This window comes from Chrysoperla carnea, chromosome 1 (genome assembly GCF_905475395.1).
Source record: "Chrysoperla carnea chromosome 1, inChrCarn1.1, whole genome shotgun sequence".
Taxonomy (NCBI): Eukaryota; Metazoa; Arthropoda; class Insecta; order Neuroptera; family Chrysopidae; genus Chrysoperla; species Chrysoperla carnea.
In genome coordinates, this window is record NC_058337.1 from 9,432,523 (window position 1) to 9,453,164 (window position 20,642).

At 30.4% G+C, this 20,642-nt stretch overlaps 1 protein-coding gene and 1 long non-coding RNA gene across 2 annotated transcripts in view; one reads left to right on the top strand and one right to left on the bottom strand.

The window, feature by feature from the left end:
• Positions 1 to 20,642, top strand: part of LOC123290698 (limbic system-associated membrane protein-like) — a 219,529-nt gene that overhangs the window by 140,084 nt on the left and 58,803 nt on the right. Inside the window, exon 4 of the mRNA XM_044870966.1 lies at positions 3,446 to 3,604. Coding sequence (XP_044726901.1) covers positions 3,446 to 3,604 — 159 coding nt within the window. The remainder of the gene's footprint in view (positions 1 to 3,445; positions 3,605 to 20,642) is intronic.
• LOC123290860 lies at positions 4,442 to 7,591 on the bottom strand. The gene is made up of 3 exons (XR_006534903.1): positions 7,449 to 7,591; positions 6,310 to 6,317; positions 4,442 to 4,454 (listed from the first exon to the last, which is right to left on the bottom strand). It is a non-coding gene; the product is annotated as an uncharacterized LOC123290860 (long non-coding RNA).

Here is a 20,642-nt window from a genome sequence, read left to right on the forward strand (position 1 = left end):
CCTAAATAGCTAATGATTGAAGTTTGAAATTTTAGGTGTCATTTTAGCAAGGATTTTTCGAAAATCATCCCCTTAAAAAGTGAAATAAGGAATGCAAGTTTGTATGAAAATATATACAAACCGTCATTTTTTAGTTCACATACTTAAGCGATAAAAAAAATTATTCTACTATAAAGTGCTACATCATCATCAAGTAATTTGAGCTTTATTTTATTTTCAAAAAAATTGAGGTTCTATTCCAAAAATTAAAATCCATTTATATCCGTATTAACTCCCGAACGAAAAAAGGGGTGACATAAGTTTGACCGCTATATGTGTGTGTAAGTCTGTCTGTGGCATTGTAGCGCCCAAACCGAAGAACCGATTTTGATTTTTTCGTTTCGTTTGATAGGTAATTTAATGGAGAGTTTTGAAAAAATTGGCATTGGTCTTCAAAATTGGTTCAGTTTAGAAAAGACTTTAAGGATAAAGGTAATTTAATGGAGTTCTTAGATATGTTTCTCTTTTGCTACTCTTTTTTAACTTTACAAATTTTTTGCGATAAACGCCTTGATATAATTATAACATATACCCACCAAATATATATTTCGAATAAAAACAAAAAATAAATAAATAAAAAGTTTAAAAATTATGGGGTGGTCATAAATTTCTAATATAAGTTCTTTCTCCAGCTTAAGAAAAAATTGAATTAAAAATTTAAAGATAACTTTTAATTATGCGTTTGTAATTCATTTTAAATTAAAGCTAAACTTAAAGATCATTACTTCACACTTCACTATTGTGAGATTGACGATACTATTTCATTTTTTATAGTTGACCTAAACATAACACATAGGCATTTACAATAAACACGCTATATAGTACGTACATACGTACTTTAATTATTATTAACATTTATACATTAGTTTTTTTTTCACCTCTTTGAAAGAGATTATTATCATATGACACCTAGTGTTATTAAAATGAATTACTTATTTACATGTATAATTTTATAATTATTATTATTATTGTTATTATTACAATTTACAAGTGTTTACTTACTGATTAGAAATGTACAACCTGAATAATTTTTGTTTATAAAAATAATGTATATAATCGTATTAAAAGTATGTGAATAGAATGAAAGGGATGAGAATCATAAATTAAATTATGGTGAATGGAAAAACTTGAGAGGAATGAGGTGGGGATGATTCATAATCAACATGTTATGTACAAGTGCAATATAATAAAATGTGTATTATATTCATGGTAATGAATATTTTTTGTTTTTATTTGTGGAGGATGTTAATTTTTATACCATGTATATATGAACGTAACGCTTAAAAATATTGATGCTACGAACAAAATTTTTGTATAGGTGTTCATAGAATCACCTAATTAATCCATTTCCGGTTGTCCGTCCGTCCGTCCGTCCGTCCGTCTGTGGACACGATAACTCAAAAACGAAAAAAGATATCGAGCTAAAATTTTTACAGCGTACTCAGGACGTAAAAAGTGAGGTCAAGTTCGTAAATGAGCATCATAGGTCAATTGGGTCTTGGGTCCGTAGGACCCATCTTGTAAACCGTTAGAGATAGAACAAAAGTTTAAATGTAAAAAATGTTGCTTATAAAAAAATAAAAAACTTTTGTTTGAAACATTTTTTTGTAAACATCACTGTTTACCCACGAGGGCGTTAATTAGGTGCAAATTTTATAGTATGTATTAATAGAGGAATATCAAAGTGAATATCTTTTGTTATTTACGTGACGTCAAAAAAACAAACGATTGCGCATCAACACTTGCGCATTATATGAGAATATCAGTTAAATCTGTCAGATATGTATGTATGTGAAATGTGACAAAGTTATCAACACTGCCTATACGTGGTATTTCAACAATTAACTCAGTCAATTGTTTGTTTTCACTTGTTATTTTCATGTTCAATTGAAATTCACGGGATATCATTGAGTTCTTACCCCGACAATGACGAGGGAATTTGACAAATATTGTATCGTTAAAAGCGTCTTGATCGTCCGCTGGTTATTAGCGTCACATTGAATTGAATATGGCGTTCTCAAGAGGACATAAAGCAATGATCGAAAAACAAATTTCGATTTAATGATCGCGTATATGGTATCAAATTAAAGAGCGTAATTAGCACTTTTCAAAAATATAATAATTGATATACTTAATCATGAAACTATCACCACAAAATTGTTTAAAATGTATTAATTTTCTCTTGTTCTCCCCGAGGTTCTAAACTACTTATCATAATTTGTCAAATATGGTATCGTTAAAAGTGTCTTGATCGGCCGTTGGTTGGTATCAAATGCGGTATCGTTAATAATTAACTCTAAAGGTGGTGAAAAAGCGGATGAAAATTGTTCGATACATTCAACCGCATACAAAAATTAAAACCAACGAAATTAGCAGGGACAAGTGATGGCAAATGATGTGAAATTTTATAACGAAATAATTTTTTTAATCAAAATTGCACTTGCCCAGCGAAGTGGGTGGATTAACTGCTGGTGCATATATGTATGCAGAGATGTACCTCGTATGAGAGATTTTTTGCTACACCAGTTATTGAAAAAACAAATTGTTGTTGATTTCAGATTTCCATCAGTTGATTCGTGGCAAGCTCAAAATATACTAATGTCTTTAAGTAGAGACTAGGGAGTTGGGGAAGATTTATTAGTTTAATGCCTATGACATCCGAGTACATTTTTAAGATTTCAGCGCCTCGATATTAAAAAAGATGATCTTTTCATTAGGTCATCCAGCTGATCATTTTCATTGAATAAAAAAATTATAGAACGATTATAGAATGCGTTGATATATTTTTTTAGTTTGTAGAAATTTTGTATTATTGTGTTGTAAATCATGGTTTTGATAGCTGATTCCTTTTGTTATTAAAAAATATTGCTCTCCCTTTTTTGTGGATATTTTTAATTTGCTGATTTGAGTGTTTTTATTTAATTTTTTACTTTAATCGTTTTGTGTTTTTAAAATAAATTTTGTACTTTTGACTTTTGCGTGTTTTGTGTTTTTAAAAATTATAACAATTTTTAATTTATTAAAAATGCAATATCAAAAAATTTTGGAGGTGTCAAAACAAACCAAAAATAATGTATCCAAATATAGCTAACCTTATTTATTTAATCGTAGATGATCACTATAAATAGCATAAAATTAACAATCATTATTATAGCGAAGCCGTACATCTCTATTATATTCTATGTTTATAAAGCGGCCTATAATAACGTTCCAATTAAAATCGATTGATAGTCTTATTAGTATGATTATCCCTTAGAATTTTCATTTATAAATAGATCTTGTAAAAAGGAAGGGTTGAAAAATGGTTTTATTTTTAATATTTAAAAATGTATTTAGTATTGGGTTAAGAAATATTCACCGGTCAAATCTGTAAATTGTTGTTAATAATTGTAATTGTTTGTTTCAGTCCCACCAGATATTTTGGATTATCCAACTAGTACTGATATGGTTGTGCGTGAGGGAACAAATGTAACGTTACGTTGTGCGGCCACTGGATCACCACAACCAAATATTACATGGCGTCGTGAAGGTGGTGAAGGGATACCAATTGGTAATGGTCAAGAAGGTACGTTATAAATTCATATAATTAGAATACAACAGTTGTATACCGTAATGACAATGAAGAAGCAAAAAAATTCGGGGAATAAAGATAAATCATATGCCTTTGCTCCACTAAAAATAAAAACATAAAGAATATAAAAATAATCTTAGAGTTTTCGCCGAATTATTTGAATCTGATATGGATATGATTAATTCTCTTCGACATAAAAATCAAATGCCAACTACGATCAGAAATTGTATACAAAAAATATTGAGGAAACAATAATTATCTCATTAAAAAGCTTATTTCTTATTTTTCATACCACAGTACTTATTAGTAACAGTCTTATTGATTACCGTTTTATTTGGAAGTTGATTATAATAATCCAGCGCTTTTAAACCAGACGTTTCGAAACATATCACTTTTTCAATATAATATAAATTAATGGCTGTATCCTTCACAGTTCATGGAAAGATGAAACTTTAAATTTTAAAGAACAGAGAGAGAGTAAATTTCGTGAGTTGTTTTCTTTTAGTGAGTCTATCAAACTTCTCTTTAAGACTTTTTTTTCGCCAGAGCTGCGTTCTGAAATGAACACGATGACGTCAAATTTAAACTAACGGTCTGAAAAAACGCAGCAAAAGACTTGTCGGTAACATTAATAATTATTAAACAATAATTTATAATTAATAGTTTAATTGTTTATTAAACAATAAAATATTTTGCTCGACAAAAATACTACACCCATGGCCTTGTCTACCACCTGGAACATGCCGTAAGTATTTTGGCCATTCAATACATACATAGTTCATTTTTGCTGAATTGTTAAACAATTATTAATGTTATGAAGTGGTCATAGTGTCCGACAAATTTTCTGCTGCGTTTTTTCAGGCCGATAGCTTAAACTGGACGTCATCGTGCTTATTTGAGAACGCAGTGCTTTCGAAAAAAGCCGTAGTGAGAAGGTTGGTAGACTTACCAAAAGGATGCCATTCACGAAATTATGTATTAATCACTTTACAAAGCACCCTTTCTGTTCCACGGTCTAACCAAAACTCCAATTTAAACATTGGTAAAATTGATTTTGGATAATGTAACGTTTATAATTTATTATGTATTTTGCTTTACGTATTACGCTGTACTGTATATACAGATATTGTAAGCCATGGTAACTATAACCTTTGGAAAATAGATCAATCATTTTCTAATATTAAAATTAAAATTAATGTTATCATTTATAACACTCTTAATTCTTACAATCATCAGCTGCGAATCGCTATGCTATCAAAAAATGTAATGAGAAATATATGTCAGAACTATTTCCACCGCTTTCCTCAAACATATGCACGCATTGACATCATCACTACATATTATAAAACAAAGTCGCTTTTTCTGTCCCTTTGTCCCTATGTACGCTTAAATCTTTGAAACTACGCAACGGATTTTGATGCGGTTTTTTTTAATAGATAGAGTGATTCAAGAGGAAGGTTTTTATGTATAATACATCCATATTATAGTAGAGTAAGGGGTTGAAATAGGGGTTGAAAAGGATATGCTTCAAAAAATAAAAAAGTTGTGCATCGATTAAGCTCAAATATTGACACGATATACAACCAGGTTCAAAGATCTATTGTTTTTATCTACTTTTAACCTTCGGAGGGTAGAAAGGTGTAGCGAGAAAGTGGGAAGGAATTATCGAATATTTACAAATATCCCTAAGTGGGGTATCAAATAAAAAAGCATGACGTGTACATTACAAAACTGTTATCCCACGAAAGGAAATGTGGCGGGAGGGGTGCAAGTGGGGATGTTGCCCAGCAAAGCGGGTAGTTCACAGCTAGTTCATTAATAAATAATTTGTTTGCAAGAATACACACATATCAACGAAGATATTAATAGTCTTTTTGTTTATTTTAGACATTTTGAGCTGAATTAGTTTTGGGTAGTTATTAGAATGTACCATAACATGTCAAAGTTTAGCATACCATGGAATTTAAGAGACTTTGGAAAAGGATAAATTAAAATTAAAAAAAAAAATCATTTTTCATTAATCCACTAACTGGAAAAAACAAATGGGAGTTTAACCTTTCTGTCACATTAGTCCGTCATTCGTTGATCATCTCTCTGACTAGAAATATGTTGGCATCAAATCTATATTGGTTTGAAATCAATTCTAACAAGTGAAAATAATCAATCGACTGAATTACAAACTCGACCTCACTTTTTACGGCCTGAGAACGCTGTAAAAATTTCAGCTGGATATCTCTTTTCACATTTTTGAGTTATCATGTTAACAGACGGACAGGCAGACAACTGGAAATGGACTAATTGGGTGATTTTATGAACAGCTGTACCAAAATTTTGTTCGTAACATCAATATTTTTAAGCGTTACAAACTTAGGACTAAACTTTGTATACCTTGATATATATTACATATATACAGGGTATAAAAATTAGAGCTTATAAGCAAAGGCACACAAAGCTGCGTGTATGTTCTCTGTGCAACAAACGTCAAAAAGTTGATCAGATATTGATATTTGCCAACGTCGCACACACAAAAAACAACCATAATCTGCAAAAAACTAATAAATACCAACGAAAGTTGGATGAAAATTACCTAGTGACTCGTTTTTTCAAATAATGTAAAGTCCTTCTCTTTACTGCCACCTCAACATAATGCCGACGTATTGAGTTTAGCTCCGTGAAAATAGCACCTCTAAATTCGATACATAAAAATCTGATTTGAATCGTTTGTCCATCGTTCGTCCATCATTTGTTCACATTTTGCAACCCAAAAGTTTCGCTTGTACACTCTTTAACTACAAGTTATGCCACAATTCAAATTTTTTTCATTAGCACTCCCAGATGCAAATTTTTATAAAATGTAGATGCCATATGTTAAAAAATTATTTGTCCACGATTGCCCACCCAAAATTTTTATTTGTCCACTCGTTTGTTTAATTTATGAGGCAATTAAAATTTAGTTCAACACCCCAAAATGTGAATTTTCACAAAGTGCAAATGCCATTCGTTAGGCACCGGTTTGTCTAGTTTTATCCAACCAAAATTATTGTTTGCCTACCCTTCATTTTTAAATTTTGAGGATAATAAAATTTTATATCAGCATCCTCAACTGGGAATTTTTACAAAATGCATATGACATTGGTTTGTCAACGTTTTTTTATCCAAAACTTACGTTTGCCACCCATCAAAATATAGTTTTGACGAAAATAAAATTTTCCTCCAGCATTCCCAAAAAAAAGTTTGCGTAAATAGTAAATGCACTAAAACGTAATAAATTACTCCACAATTTATAAAAATGTCATGGTAAGCTTATTCAGCATCATTGCATGGCAGAATTTTTTTTATATTGTAACGAATTCAAGCTAAATAACAATTATATTTAAATAAATATATGAATGTACGAATATAAATAATAATAATACACTAAAATAAATATTAAATTATAAATCTATTTATTGTTTGTTTTTGAATAGCTGTCACATTTTAAATTAATTGTTAAAATTTATTTGGAATTCGTTACAAAATAAACAAATCCTGCCAATGATGATAAAAAAGTAAAATCACATATTCATAGATTGTGGAATAATTTTTTACGTTTTAATGCATTTTTTTATGGACGAAAATTTGCATTTGGGAATGCTGGAGCAAAATTTTATGATCGTTATAACTTTATTTTGACGAGTTGACAAACAAATGTTCTGGGTGGACAAACGAGGACCAACCTTTGTCAAACAAATGGCATCTGTATATTGTAAAAATTCACATGTAGGAGTGCAGATGTCAAATTTTAATTTCGTTAAAAACTGAAGACTAGGTAAACCAAAATTTCGGGTGTAGTATAAACTGCGGCCACATATTGGAGAATATGCAAATCTGCATAATAAATACTTTTTCATTTTTTAGAAAAAATAATACAAAACTGTGTATAGCCTCTTTGTACAAAACAAATATAATAGCAGACACAAAATCTCTATGCATCATATGATGATGACATATGACTATGACAGGGACACAGGGCAACTCACTGGCAGTATTGACTCTCATTCATCATAGCGCATCCACTTACAGGCTAGCAGATACCTTGCGTTCTCTATGTATATAAACTTTTTGGATTCAAAACCATTCATAAAAGATATATATATTTATATATATTACCTTGCAAAAATTTGAACTCTATTAACATTAATTTTTTTATTAATTGAACGATTAAAAAACGGTTTCGATAGCTACATGAAAGTTTTTGGACTTAATCTAACTTATAAGACAAGAAAAGCGGGGAATTTTTTTTGATTTTTTGTATGTGTCTATTTTTAATAAACTAACAGAATCTACCCTCAAAATTTGGAACGTAAGTCTCAAATAATTTCAAACACTTGATCAGTTATTAATGAAGTTGCTATCTTGAATAAAACATCATATGTCTAGACTCTAGAAAGTTAAAGGTGATTCAGGATACAGTACTACCTAATTTAAAATTCCCTGTAAAACAGTATTTTTTACAACTTATCGAGTACTAGCTGTGAACTACCCGCTTTGCTGGGCAACATTCCCACTTTCACCCCTCCCCCATATTCCATATGCTTTTCTAGGTTACTATCTATCACCTAACTAAATTTCATCAAAATCCGTTCAGCCGTTTAGGCATGATAGAGCAAAACTCCCAGCATAAACCATAAAAAAATCACTAACTCAATTCAGTTTTCTGCCTACTTCCTACCCCCTAAGTACGATGACGTTATAATTTTGATCTTATAGCCGTTTTTAGGTAACCATCTATTACCTTACTAAATTTCATCAAAATCTGTTCAGCCGTTTAGACGTGAAAGAGCAAAAGTCCCAACAAAAACGACTAAAAATCACTTACTCAATTTAGTTATCTACCTACTGCCTACCCCCTAAGAACGATGGCGTGATTATTTATAGCCTATGACCATTTCTAGGTTATCATCTATCACCATACCAAATTTCATCAAAATCCGTTCAGCCGTTTAGGCGTGAAAGAGTAACAGACAGACAGACAGAGTTACTTTCGCATTTATAATATTAGTATGGATAGATATCATGAAATTTTTGTTTTTCAGGCTAAAAGCAATAATTTGCTATCAGACAGTTAAAAATGTTCGAAATATATATCTGAGTTATAATTTAAGAGTTGGTACATGTATGTGAGTATGTACGGTACGTCATACAATAATAATTTATAATAAATGTCAAAACTAAAGTAAGTTGAAAGTAAACTATCTGTTGTACAGTTTTAGTTGTTGCCAGTTACTTAAGAGATAGTAGTAGGTAGGTATTTAATACTTGTAATAATATTAAATAAACTAGAAATTTAGATGAAGTTGTAACATACAATGTGTTTATTATTCCTATTATGATTTTAATTATTGTTAATTTAATTTTCAAGTGTTTATTTATTATACATAAGATGAAACCCTTTGAAAATTCTGAGGAGAAGCTATAGGTTTCTCAAGTCACTAATCCACTTAGTTATATGTCACTTATATATGTCGCAGATGGGTTGCTGAATCAGTGCATTTACAATACCATTAGTTGTCTTAGAGAACAGTTCAGTTATATAAAACAACTGAACGACGTTTAAGGGCTGCCGAAATTTAAGATATTTTTATTAATAAACTCCTTTATGCACCTCCAATGAAATAGACCAATTTTTGCAATTAAGGTCTTTTAATGATGTATAAGGGGGTTTTTGTGGTCGCTGATCTCGAAGTCCTCTTTTACCTCACATAAGTAGACTGCCTTACTAAATAACATCATTTTTAAAATTAAGTCTTTTTGAGTCATATAAGAGAGTGTTAAGATTTGCTGATCTTGAATTTATGATCAAATTGATTCAAATGTTCAAATTGGTTTAAATAGACCCCTGAAACGAAAAATACCATTTTTTTGCAAATTAAGACTTTGCCGTATAAAGGTGTTTTTGGGGTAGCTCGCTAAATTTGTAACCCCCACCCCCTTAGTTAGTCCACATATGTAGATACCAAAAATAAAAATTTTTTGAAACCATTTTTTTGAAAATTTAAACCTTTTTAAGGCATGTTAGGCGATTTTAAAGTCACTGAACTCATATTTGTGATCAAATTTATTCACTTTTCACTCCTTCCCCTCTTTTAGCATACATAAGTCGACCCCGAATCAAAAAATACCATTTTTTTGAAAATTTAAGCCTTTTCAAGGCATGTTATTGGTATTATTTAGGGAGTCTATTTATGTAAGTGAAAAGAGGAGGGGGGTGAAAATTGAATCAATTTGATCATAAATTCGAGATCAGCGACTTTAAAAACTATAGAGATTTTTGAAAAATTCAAAATTAAATTTCTACCAGAAAATTGGCCGCTGTACTGTCAAAAGGCATAATAACTACATTATATTATCGTTATTTTTATATGTCTGTCATAGTTGTTTCCTTGGCTGACACCGGCTCCAAAAATAACGATAATATTTACTACATTATATCATCGTTATTTTTTTACTTTTTAGTGCATATTAATTTGTTTTAGAAAAGTTTTTCTTTTGAAGTCGGTTTTCTTTTTGTTAAAAGTTTTTTTTTATTGGTAAAAAAATTTTATTACGTCCATATACAAATATTCCATATTTTAGGTCGTACTAAAGAATTAATTATTATTGATTTCATGGCGAAAGTTACCACTTAATATTTGCAATTGCTGTATATAGAGGTAATTAAGATTTGTTTACCATAAATAATGTAACACAAGTTATATTGTATAACATCTATGCTACAGAAACACATAATGTCCTTTTGTATTATACATATTAGAATGATAAATAAGTAAATGATAGTTAATGTTATCAGATTGAAAACTTTTGATAATGTTTATTCGAGAATTTTGTCAAGTTGTATAAATATAGAAACTGTTCAGTTTGATGAGTCAAAAATGTGTACTATTTTTCTAAATGTAATTGCATAAGAGATAGCAACGTCACGAAAAAGTTGAAAAGTTTGAAATGAGGTAAGTATAAAGTATGTCCGACATCCGAGAACGAATTAACGTGTTAACGCGTCTACTGCGTTTGCTATAGTGAATTACAGAAAAAAGTTGCAAAAATTACTTACTTTAAAATCATTTTAAAAAAAGTATCAAGTAATTTTTAAATCTTTTAGCAATATAAATTATAATTGCCAGGCAGTTTTATCGTTGCTTACAACGCTCCCGATATTAATATAATAATTTTGAAAAAAAAAAAAAACCATTTAATCATTTTAGTGTTGCTCAAATTTTACCCTGATTTAGTTTTATAGTTAAAGAATTTAATTTTAATTTGCCAGCCAGAAATTCGGTTGCTTCACTGACGCTCTCAGATGCAAAACATATTTCATTCCTTCGTAATTTTTATAAAGAAAGAAATTTACGAAATTCAGCCATCCTAAAATTAACTCTCAAAAACGTTGCCAGCTCTTGAACTATACTATTAAAAGTAGCCCTATACATATCTTCCTACCAAGCATATCAGGTAAAAATATATCAATTTAACTTAAATGTAAGTTAGTTTTGTGCTTTTAGATTCCCGCTTTATCTTATGGGCCATTTTAAAGTTTTGCTTAACGGGGGTGAATGAGTCGGAAATCATTTTGAGTTTTAGCGAGACTAACGCACAGCAATTTATTTTTATATATACAGATCAATAAAATTGAAAAAAAAACCCAACTCAACCCACACCCAACTCAACCCACACCCACACCCACACCCACACCCACACCCACACCCACACCCACACCCACACCCACACCCACACTCACACTCAACCCAACCCAACCCAACCTAACCCAACCTAACCCAGCCTAACCCAGCCTAACCCAACCTAACCCAACCTAACCCAACCTTACCCAACCCAACCCAACCAAAAATTACAAAAATTGTGTTTTTTTGAATTTTTTATGATTTTTTCGATTTTTACAAATTGCAAAAAGTGTAAAAGAAGTTTTTGTTTCCGATTTCAATAAAACTAAGTTTATAAGGTAATTTTGACCCGAAAATTACAAAAATCGTGTTTATTTGACCATTAAATGAGTAATTTTCGAGATATTTTATGAATCTGACTGTAGAGCCAACATTTTCATTCCGTTCAGTCTCTGAAATTATTCCGCATTGAATCTACTTATTCCGAAATTGTGCTTTTCATTTCAATTACGATTCATTACTGTTTCGGACACACAATAATAAGTTGGACAAAGACCCAAGATATTTGTTATTCATTTTATTACATTAGTTTTTTTAAGAAACTGTCCGAAACAAAAGGTAATCAATTTTTAAATTGAAAATAATTTTTTTTCTAAACCATCCCTGAACTATAGCGAACAAAAGAAAAAAAATTTTGAAAATCGGTCCAGCCGTTTTTAAGTTTTAGCGAGACTAACGCACAGCAATTTATTTTTATATATACAGATTATAATATATTTGTTTGCTAAAACTAATAATTTGTTGAAAAATAAAATTTTGTAACAAATTATGATTTCTTTTTCTATATAGTCATCAAATTTGGTAACAACCTTCATAAGAACTTAAGGAAATAGTTTTTAATAAACCAAACAAACAATGTTTTTAAAAATATTAAATGTAAACATGATTAAAGAATGCACGGTATTATAAAAACATTATTGAAACATTTTTGTTAAAACGGAAAATACTATCGTATGACTTTTTGTGGAAGGAGATTACCCTTAGTCCTTTTTTCAAACATCAAATGGTAAGTAATCCAAGACCAAATAAAAATATGCATAATCCATATAAATAAAATGAATTTAAAGAAGAGCACACAAAAATGGATAAATAATCCCGTTTTAAAAAAAAGGACTTCTTTTGTTGATAGTCAGTTAGTCAGCTAGACTTTGTGGTCGAGTAGCACAGTTTACAGTTTAGAGTGTAGGCCATAGAGTTAACAGTCGCGCGTTAATAATCCATTTGCACTCTACAAAAATGTAAGAAAACGAAGTAGAAACTATCTGTGAAACACGGGCTTAATCTTTTAGTTTAGTATACATTGGCGTAGGTGCGTGAACAAGTACACACCAAAATTTTGCCAACTATTTGAGTTTTTTAGGCCTATTTCGTAAAATAAATCTGATGTTTGAGAGTGGCTATTTAACTGTACAAGAACCAACTATTTTTGGTTTTTTTGTTTTTTGTTCAGTTTAAATATTTGTCCCTCTTTTTACGCAGCTTATTGTTAAAATTTAAGCAAATATCAAAAAGATGGGCCTTTCAAAAATATTTAAACATGCGAAGTATTCAATCTCTAAAACTTTCAGAATATATAATCGAGTTTTCACCAAATTAATATTTTAGAAACGATATTAAACTATTTTAGGATGAGTTTTTGCTGAGACATATTTATTAAAATAAATACCACGATACTTGAAATAAAATTGCATATTAAGAAATTTTATTGAAAAATATAATTAAAAAACATACAACAGACTTACATTTCGCTAAATATCGATATTTTTATTGCAGTGCAACCATTGTCAGTAGCTAAATTTATTCATGTAACAAATTTCAAACATTCTTTATAATATTAAAAATAAATGTGTTAAAGTAATTTGGTAATTTTTTACATATTTATTTTTAATTTAAAGTAAAAAATATTTGTAATGTGTAAAATGAAAAAATTTAGCAACTGACGATGGTAGCGTTCCAATCCAAATAACAATATTTAGCAATGTAATTTGTATGTTTTTTTAATTATATTTTAAACTAAATATCTTAATAAACAATTTTATTTCGAGTATCGTTGTGTTTATTTCAGTAACAATATTAAATTGCATTGAATTATTATAATCTTAATTTATTTTTGTTTTGGCTTGTCGCAAAATTAGTGAAATTAAAGCAGTAAAAAATTTTCAAAAATTTAAATTCGGATAAACACAAAAATGGCTGTAGCGGGTTTCAAAATAGTAGTTAGAGAGAACTGCCAACATTAAGAATCGGTATCATAATATGTTTTCAATAAATTTGAGAATACCAATCAGGCGCGGTTCTAGAATTTTTTTCCGGAGGGATTCACAAGATAAAAAAAAAAATCAAAAATAACAAAAATAACCAAATAAACAAAGTAAACCCAATTTTTTGAATGAATTAAAAACAAAGCCAGAATAACCTTATTTATGCAAAAATGTCATGACCCCTGTGACCTCTCCCCCTTGAATCCTCGCCTGATACCAATTGAAAATGCCAAACATTCAGAAACTTTCAAACTCGACTGCCAATATTTGCTAAACTATATTGTACATTTCATAATATATTTTCTACCCTTGTTATATGTATTGCATACGGTATACATATTTTTCATGCAAAGAAAAAATTTTGTGCACATAAAGTTAATATACAAACATATAGTTTGTCTCACCCAGCAACCAGAATCTGGCGTGCGACATTCTATATCGAATATATTTGTATATTATTGTATATGTTTATACTTGTAGCTGTGGGAGTTCCACAGGATGGTCCAAGTCATAACAGCAAAATTTCAGCATGCATAACGTTAAAATAAGTACACTTTATTTCTGAATACACTTATAACCGGGAAGGCCTCTTTTTTTAGACATAGAGTGTTAAAATTTTGAAAAAATGGCATTTTTGTATGTGTTAAAAAAATGGCTGTTTAGAAAAATTGGAAGTTTGACACACAGTATGAACTGAGAATCTTTCATGATTGGATATAGATACTTGGATGTCCCATAATCCAGTTTCGAAAAAATCTCTTAAGTATCATTTTATTTTCAATGAAGTCAGTGACGTATGAGACTTTTTAAAATAGGCGATTATCACACGGCCAAGTATCCACCGCTAGTTTTCGTAATTTATCACCATAAGCTTTAAATCATGAAGGATCCTTTATCGTATGCCATATTTTAAGTTTCGATGCATTTGAGTTCGTAATACTCCCAACAATGTCATTTTTTACTCAATATTTCAACAATCTCTACCTAGAAAAAAACTTTCTCGACTTTAAGTGTTTTAAGAAAATATCATTATTTTAACGTTATCTACCATTTGTTGAAGTCCTGTTGTACTTGGATCAATCTGTATCTACACAATGGAATATGTCCGTGTGTAGGTATTATATATTCACAAGACACTGGATAAAATAAAGTAATGGATATATGTCATGTAGGCCTGTCGCTAGATCCTTTTTTTGTGAACCATTAATTTTCGTTACTTAGAAAAGACTAATATTAAGCAACTTGCTAATAAATACATAAAGGTCTTAAAGTAACTAACTTTTATAAGTGTTTAAGGTCCATTTTCTTGAAAGCTTTTTACAGTGACTTGATAAATAAGCTGATGTGTATTTAACAAAGAAAAGTTGATCTTAGGTTGAATTACACTTGTTAGTTTCATAGAGCTTTGTCTTCACGATAGAATGAGAAGTTAGATATGTAGGAATATTTCCCAAGGTATCCAAATAGCTGAGAAACAGATTTTTTATTAACACAGATGTTTTGAATCGTAATTATAAGGTATTTTATGCCATGTAAGTTTCATGCCAGCTTTATCACGCTTAAGTAGAAAAAAACTAAATGATTAATTACATGGCCTTTTGAATATTAAGATTGCCAGAGGCTTGGTCAAGGTGACGCTTTTTGATAACAGTGATGGTAATAGAAATAATTGCCGTATGGACAAAAGTGTTTGACTTAAAGCAAGCACATACATTGGTTCAAAATCTCAGCAGTAGTAAACCCGTATTAATTATACTACCTAATATGTATAAAACTTCCCAATTGTGAATACTCGTAAAATTTAGGGAAAAATCCACCATGACACCATAACAAACAAATTCTTTTTTACTTGCACTCAGGCATAATGTGGCATCGAACGTTAAAACGATGTTGTCCATTCAGACTAATTAGGGCAATACCAACCCTAGGTTTCTAAGCTCCACCTAATGGTCAACAGCCAGCCCTAGACTAATATTCCTGTAATGGCAGCTCTGTTTGACGTTATTTGTTTTTTTACTAAGAATCTGATGTTTTCTTGCAAAAATATAATAATAAAAAAAAAGTGGGAATTGAACAAACCAATGAAATAAATAATAGTTTTGTTTAAATGTTTTTTTCAAAATAATATAACCCAATTGAAATCAGTTCATACCCCTTCTTTAGTTGAATATTATCAAATGACATTTATTAATATCTACTGATTATCATTGGCTACTGGTTATCGAATGATAGCCAGTGAATTTACTAATTTATCAATTTTTGTCATACCTGTAGCGCCCAAATAAGGGCTCAGATCCAAAATTGGTAAATGACTTTTTCCTTCGTCTTTATGAGCTTATTCTGTAGGCCCACGATCTGCAGTTAATAACAGAACGCCCTGTATACGATTAAGTATTAATGAGTAAGAACTAGCGCTCAGCACCCAGACTAATATCACCACCACCACTGAATTGAACTGTACCGCACTGTTCACTTAACCATGTTTGAACAATATTTTAACATAAATATTGTTATGCAAAGTGCCACAAAAATAACAATATAAATTTACTTTTAAATACACCGATTTGATACTTGAAATTCATACTCAAGCATCATACAAAACGTTATTACTGTTTCATCAAGCCATTTTTATAGAACGCAAGCTGAACTTGTATTCAATTAACATCCTAATGCCTACCTGTCGTTTTATTTATGTGCATCTTTTCTATACTCAGAAACGGCTAATCCGATTGCGGTAAAACTGCATGGTGAAGCTCAGAATTTTATTGAATGCATGTAAGGAGATTTTTTGAAAAGACGAGTGCTAGACTTTAATATTGGATTTTCATATTAAGAACACATATTATAAAACAAGTGAAAACAAACAATTGACTGAGTTAATTGTTGAAATACCATGCATAGTCAGTGTTGATTTCTTTATCACATAACACATACAAACATGTGACACATACATAACTGATAATCAAGTATAGTACATATTATAAAATTTCCGCCTAATTGGCGCTCTCACGGGTAAACAGTGATGTTTACGAAAAAATGTTTCAAACAAAAGTTGCTTAATTTTTGATAAGGAACATTTAAACTTTTGTTCTATCTCTAACGGTTTACAAGATGGGTCCGTAGGAGAGACCTATGATGCTCATTTACGAACTTGACCTCACTTTTTACGTCCTGAGTACGCTGTAAAAATTTCAGCTCGATATCTTTTTCGTTTTTGAGTTATCGTGTCCACAGACGGACGGACGGACAACCGGAAATGGACTAATTAGGTGATTTTATGAACACCTATGACAAAATTTTTTTCCTAGCATCATTATTTTTAAGCGTTACAAACTTGGGACTAAACTTAATATACTATGTATATTTCATACATACATGGTATAAAAAGTTAATTTAACAATGTTAACAACACAAATTTTGATAAAGTATTATATAAAACAATTATTTAATTTGGGTCATTATGTCGTTTAAAAAAGTAAATCGGGAGTTAATTTTTCATAAACTATCAAATTGTAGACAGGAAATAAAAATTTCACACATAACTATAAAATTAAAACTAAGAATGTACATGAGAACATACAATCCAAAAATTAAATGTAAATAAAAAATAATAAATTATAAAATTTAAAAAGACAGTTATTAAATGCCTTGAAGATGACTGAAAAATATCTGCTGCTAGGCTTCATCAGAGAAGTCATTTGATAACCATGCCAGAAAAATGGGAAACAAAGTTTTCTCTATAAAAGCCACGCGAAAGCGTCGCAAGCTTCTCTTTCCTATTCTAGTTACAATAATACTTTCAGCCTTCTTTTAGGTAAAAATCACAACATTTTACAGTCTCTTAAAATGAAATGAATTAAAAATTTTCATCTCTCTATGTTCTCTGAGTCCCTAGATATTCAACTAGGCCTTTTGGTCAAAGGAAATTGTCTTTCATACTCATATAAAATTCTGAGTCTTGCCCTGAAAGTTCTACTTATTTGAACTTAGAGCAAAGATACACATAAATAAGTCGAGAAATTAATTTTTGTGATCGAGGGGTTTTTTATGTACTCATTAAGAAGAAGCTATTTACCATCTTTGATTTTAAGTTTTAATTATGTATAATCTATTCTATTTAATCTGTGATTGTAATTGTAATTGTAATTGTAATTTTTTATCTAAGCCCGGAATTCCTTAAAATTAAAAACAGTAATAAATGAAGCCCTATCCCTCTAAAATCGAAAAAATTCGAAAGAAAAATTTAGTTTATAGCTTCGCTGTTTCTTATACTTTTTAACTTTTTAAGCTGTACTAAAGTGCTGTCCGTATGAGATAACTACAAGACATCCGAAAATACCTTGACTATAACAATCGGACCACCTTTCACGATTTCCATATACATGGGAGTTCATAAAAGTGTCAAACCGGCTCAGTGGTCGAGGCTTTAGTCTTTGACCGTTTGGCTACTGACTGAGAGATTGCGGGTTCGAATCCAGGCAGCGGCAGTGTGAAAAATTTATAATTAATGGGGGCGGTAGAATTGATCACACTGTCGTCGCTTGGATAAGAACGAAGTAACCGATTCCAACCACATCATAAAATGTAATTGTATAGATACGGATATAGTTAAATAAATAAAGATTTACAAATAATGATATAGGTGGCCTCTGTTTTAGGCATATGTCAGAGAAACGGAGGTTAAACTCATTATTATTAAAAGTATCAAAAATTTTGGCAAAGTCTATTCTCAATCAGAGTCGGCCCTGTAGTAGAGAATTTGATTTTCCAAGGCCAAGTGAAGAAAAAAGACACCTATCTCCATATTATCCTCTAGAAACCCATTTATAATTTTTTTATGAAAATCGGTTCGTGTCAGATCTCATAGACAGACAATAATTTAAAAAATTCTAAAATAAATTAAACCCTTGCTATTCGCGCTCAGCATGTTTAATTCTCATTAGTACTAAGTTTACAATATAATTATTATTTCTCTGTATTGTTATATACTTTTCTATAAATTCTACTAACACGTTTGTTTTCAACATTTACTTAATTTCAATGAAATTAATTTCATTCAAATTTAAAACAATTTGTTTTAAATTAATTAATTAGTTTTAAATCAAAAACATTTTGTTTCGAAATAATTCATTTATTATATGCATATTTAAATTTTTTAATGTTTTTCTATTTATTGATTTCATAAATAATAATACAGCGAATAAACCGGAAAAAAGTGTCGATAGTGGAAAAATTGGAAACAGCACCGATTTTAATGAAACTTTGAAACTTTTTGTAACGTGTTTACAGGACTCCAAGAAACATTCAGGTAACGTAACCTAGTCATGGGGAAGCATAGGTAGCCCAATAAGTTTTAAATGCTTATAACTTAGTTTGCCGTTTTTGTGCTATAAAGTAGAATTATATTTCAAGTTTCGTTCTCGAGATCACTGTGTAGTACTGCCCTTGTACACTTATTCAATACCACATAGTTTAACTGTAAATTAAAATTAAGTTAGTATCTATGGCGACGTGCTTATTTATTCTTCATTATGTCTTATGTGCGCTTTCAAGAAACATCGATTTTGATTTCTCTAATCAAGTTTTAATAAATTTTATCAGTTATCTTAAACTAAAAGAGTTACTCAAAAAATATATATTTTATATTAAAAAAAGAAGCATAAGCAATTGAATATCATCAAATGATTTTCCAACGATCCTGTTGGTAATCCTTTATCATAGTTTGTTGCGAATAAATATCATAGTTTGTTGCGAATAAAGGTTTGTCTTAACTACCTCCAATATCTCTTGTGTTAAGCCTGTGGACGATCGGCATTTTTGCATGTTTTTTAATCAGGCCATACATTGTAGAGGTCGTTAATATTGGAATGTTATCGACTAGCCGCTAAGTAGAATTTTTCTAGCCCGTAGACTAAGCCTGCTTGCTCGATTCAGAGATGCCGTTTCCCGTAGGATAAGAAGATAAAAAACATAATTTTTTAAAAAGTTTATGCAAAAAATTTCTGACGTGAATTTATTTTAAGAATATTTTCAATAAATCTGTTTACCAATCTACGACTAGTTGTATTCGCTTTGGTACAAGCCATGTAAGTACTAGCTTTGAAATCAATGAAGGACTCAGGCAAGGTTGTAATCTATCGGTACTTCTTCTCCTGTTGTATATTAATGAGATGCTAATATGTGGAGATGGAATGAAAATAGAGTTTTAATGTAGTGTATAAGTACGAAAATTTTCCAATAAGTGTGATAGAGAAAATATCTAATGCCTTGGTACTACTTATTCTGACTCAAGGAAGCGAAATATGGGCGAGTAACTTCATTAACTGCAAACAGTGCTTTAAAAACATCATTGTTATAATGGGCAATTTTTTAAAAGAAATTCTAGGTGTATCAAAATCCATCCCTCATTGGTGTAAAACAAATAGGTCTTAACTACCGAAACAAGCTATCGAATACAAATAAAGGGTTGTAAATACTTTGTGTGAATGACGGAGTATTAGACGATTTGAACGAAATATTGAATGAGAGAGGACTGAACGACATAAATAAGGAATATGAGAGAATGCTGTTAAAAGAGAGTTGATGAAAGAATAATTGAAGAACGTGCTTTGAGTGAGTTAATGAAAGATATAAGAACGAAAGAGAGTCTTAGCGTCTTTGCAATGCTAGATCACTTTAAGCAAGGAGCTAAGTATCTGAATATATGTGACTGGAATAAAAGATATTCGTTTGCAAACTTTAGAATGTATCGGTTTAAATGGGAAAGTAAGAGAGTGGATGGTGTGAGGATATGTGTCATGCGTAATGCGGCAGAGAGTGCACAGTATTTAATAGAGGACTGCTCAGGAACTGCAGGATAAAAAAAAAGGCTGACTCGCTAGACTGCAATTTCTTAGCATTTTAGACATTTTAAATATTTCAAATTCAGAGCTTATTAAGCCAGCAATTGCATATTGCGGCATATTTACGAAACGAGGAAATCGTATTCAATCTGAACCGTTCCATGACCCCATAGCACAGACTGCTTTCTTTTAGATTTTTCTATTTTTTTTTTTT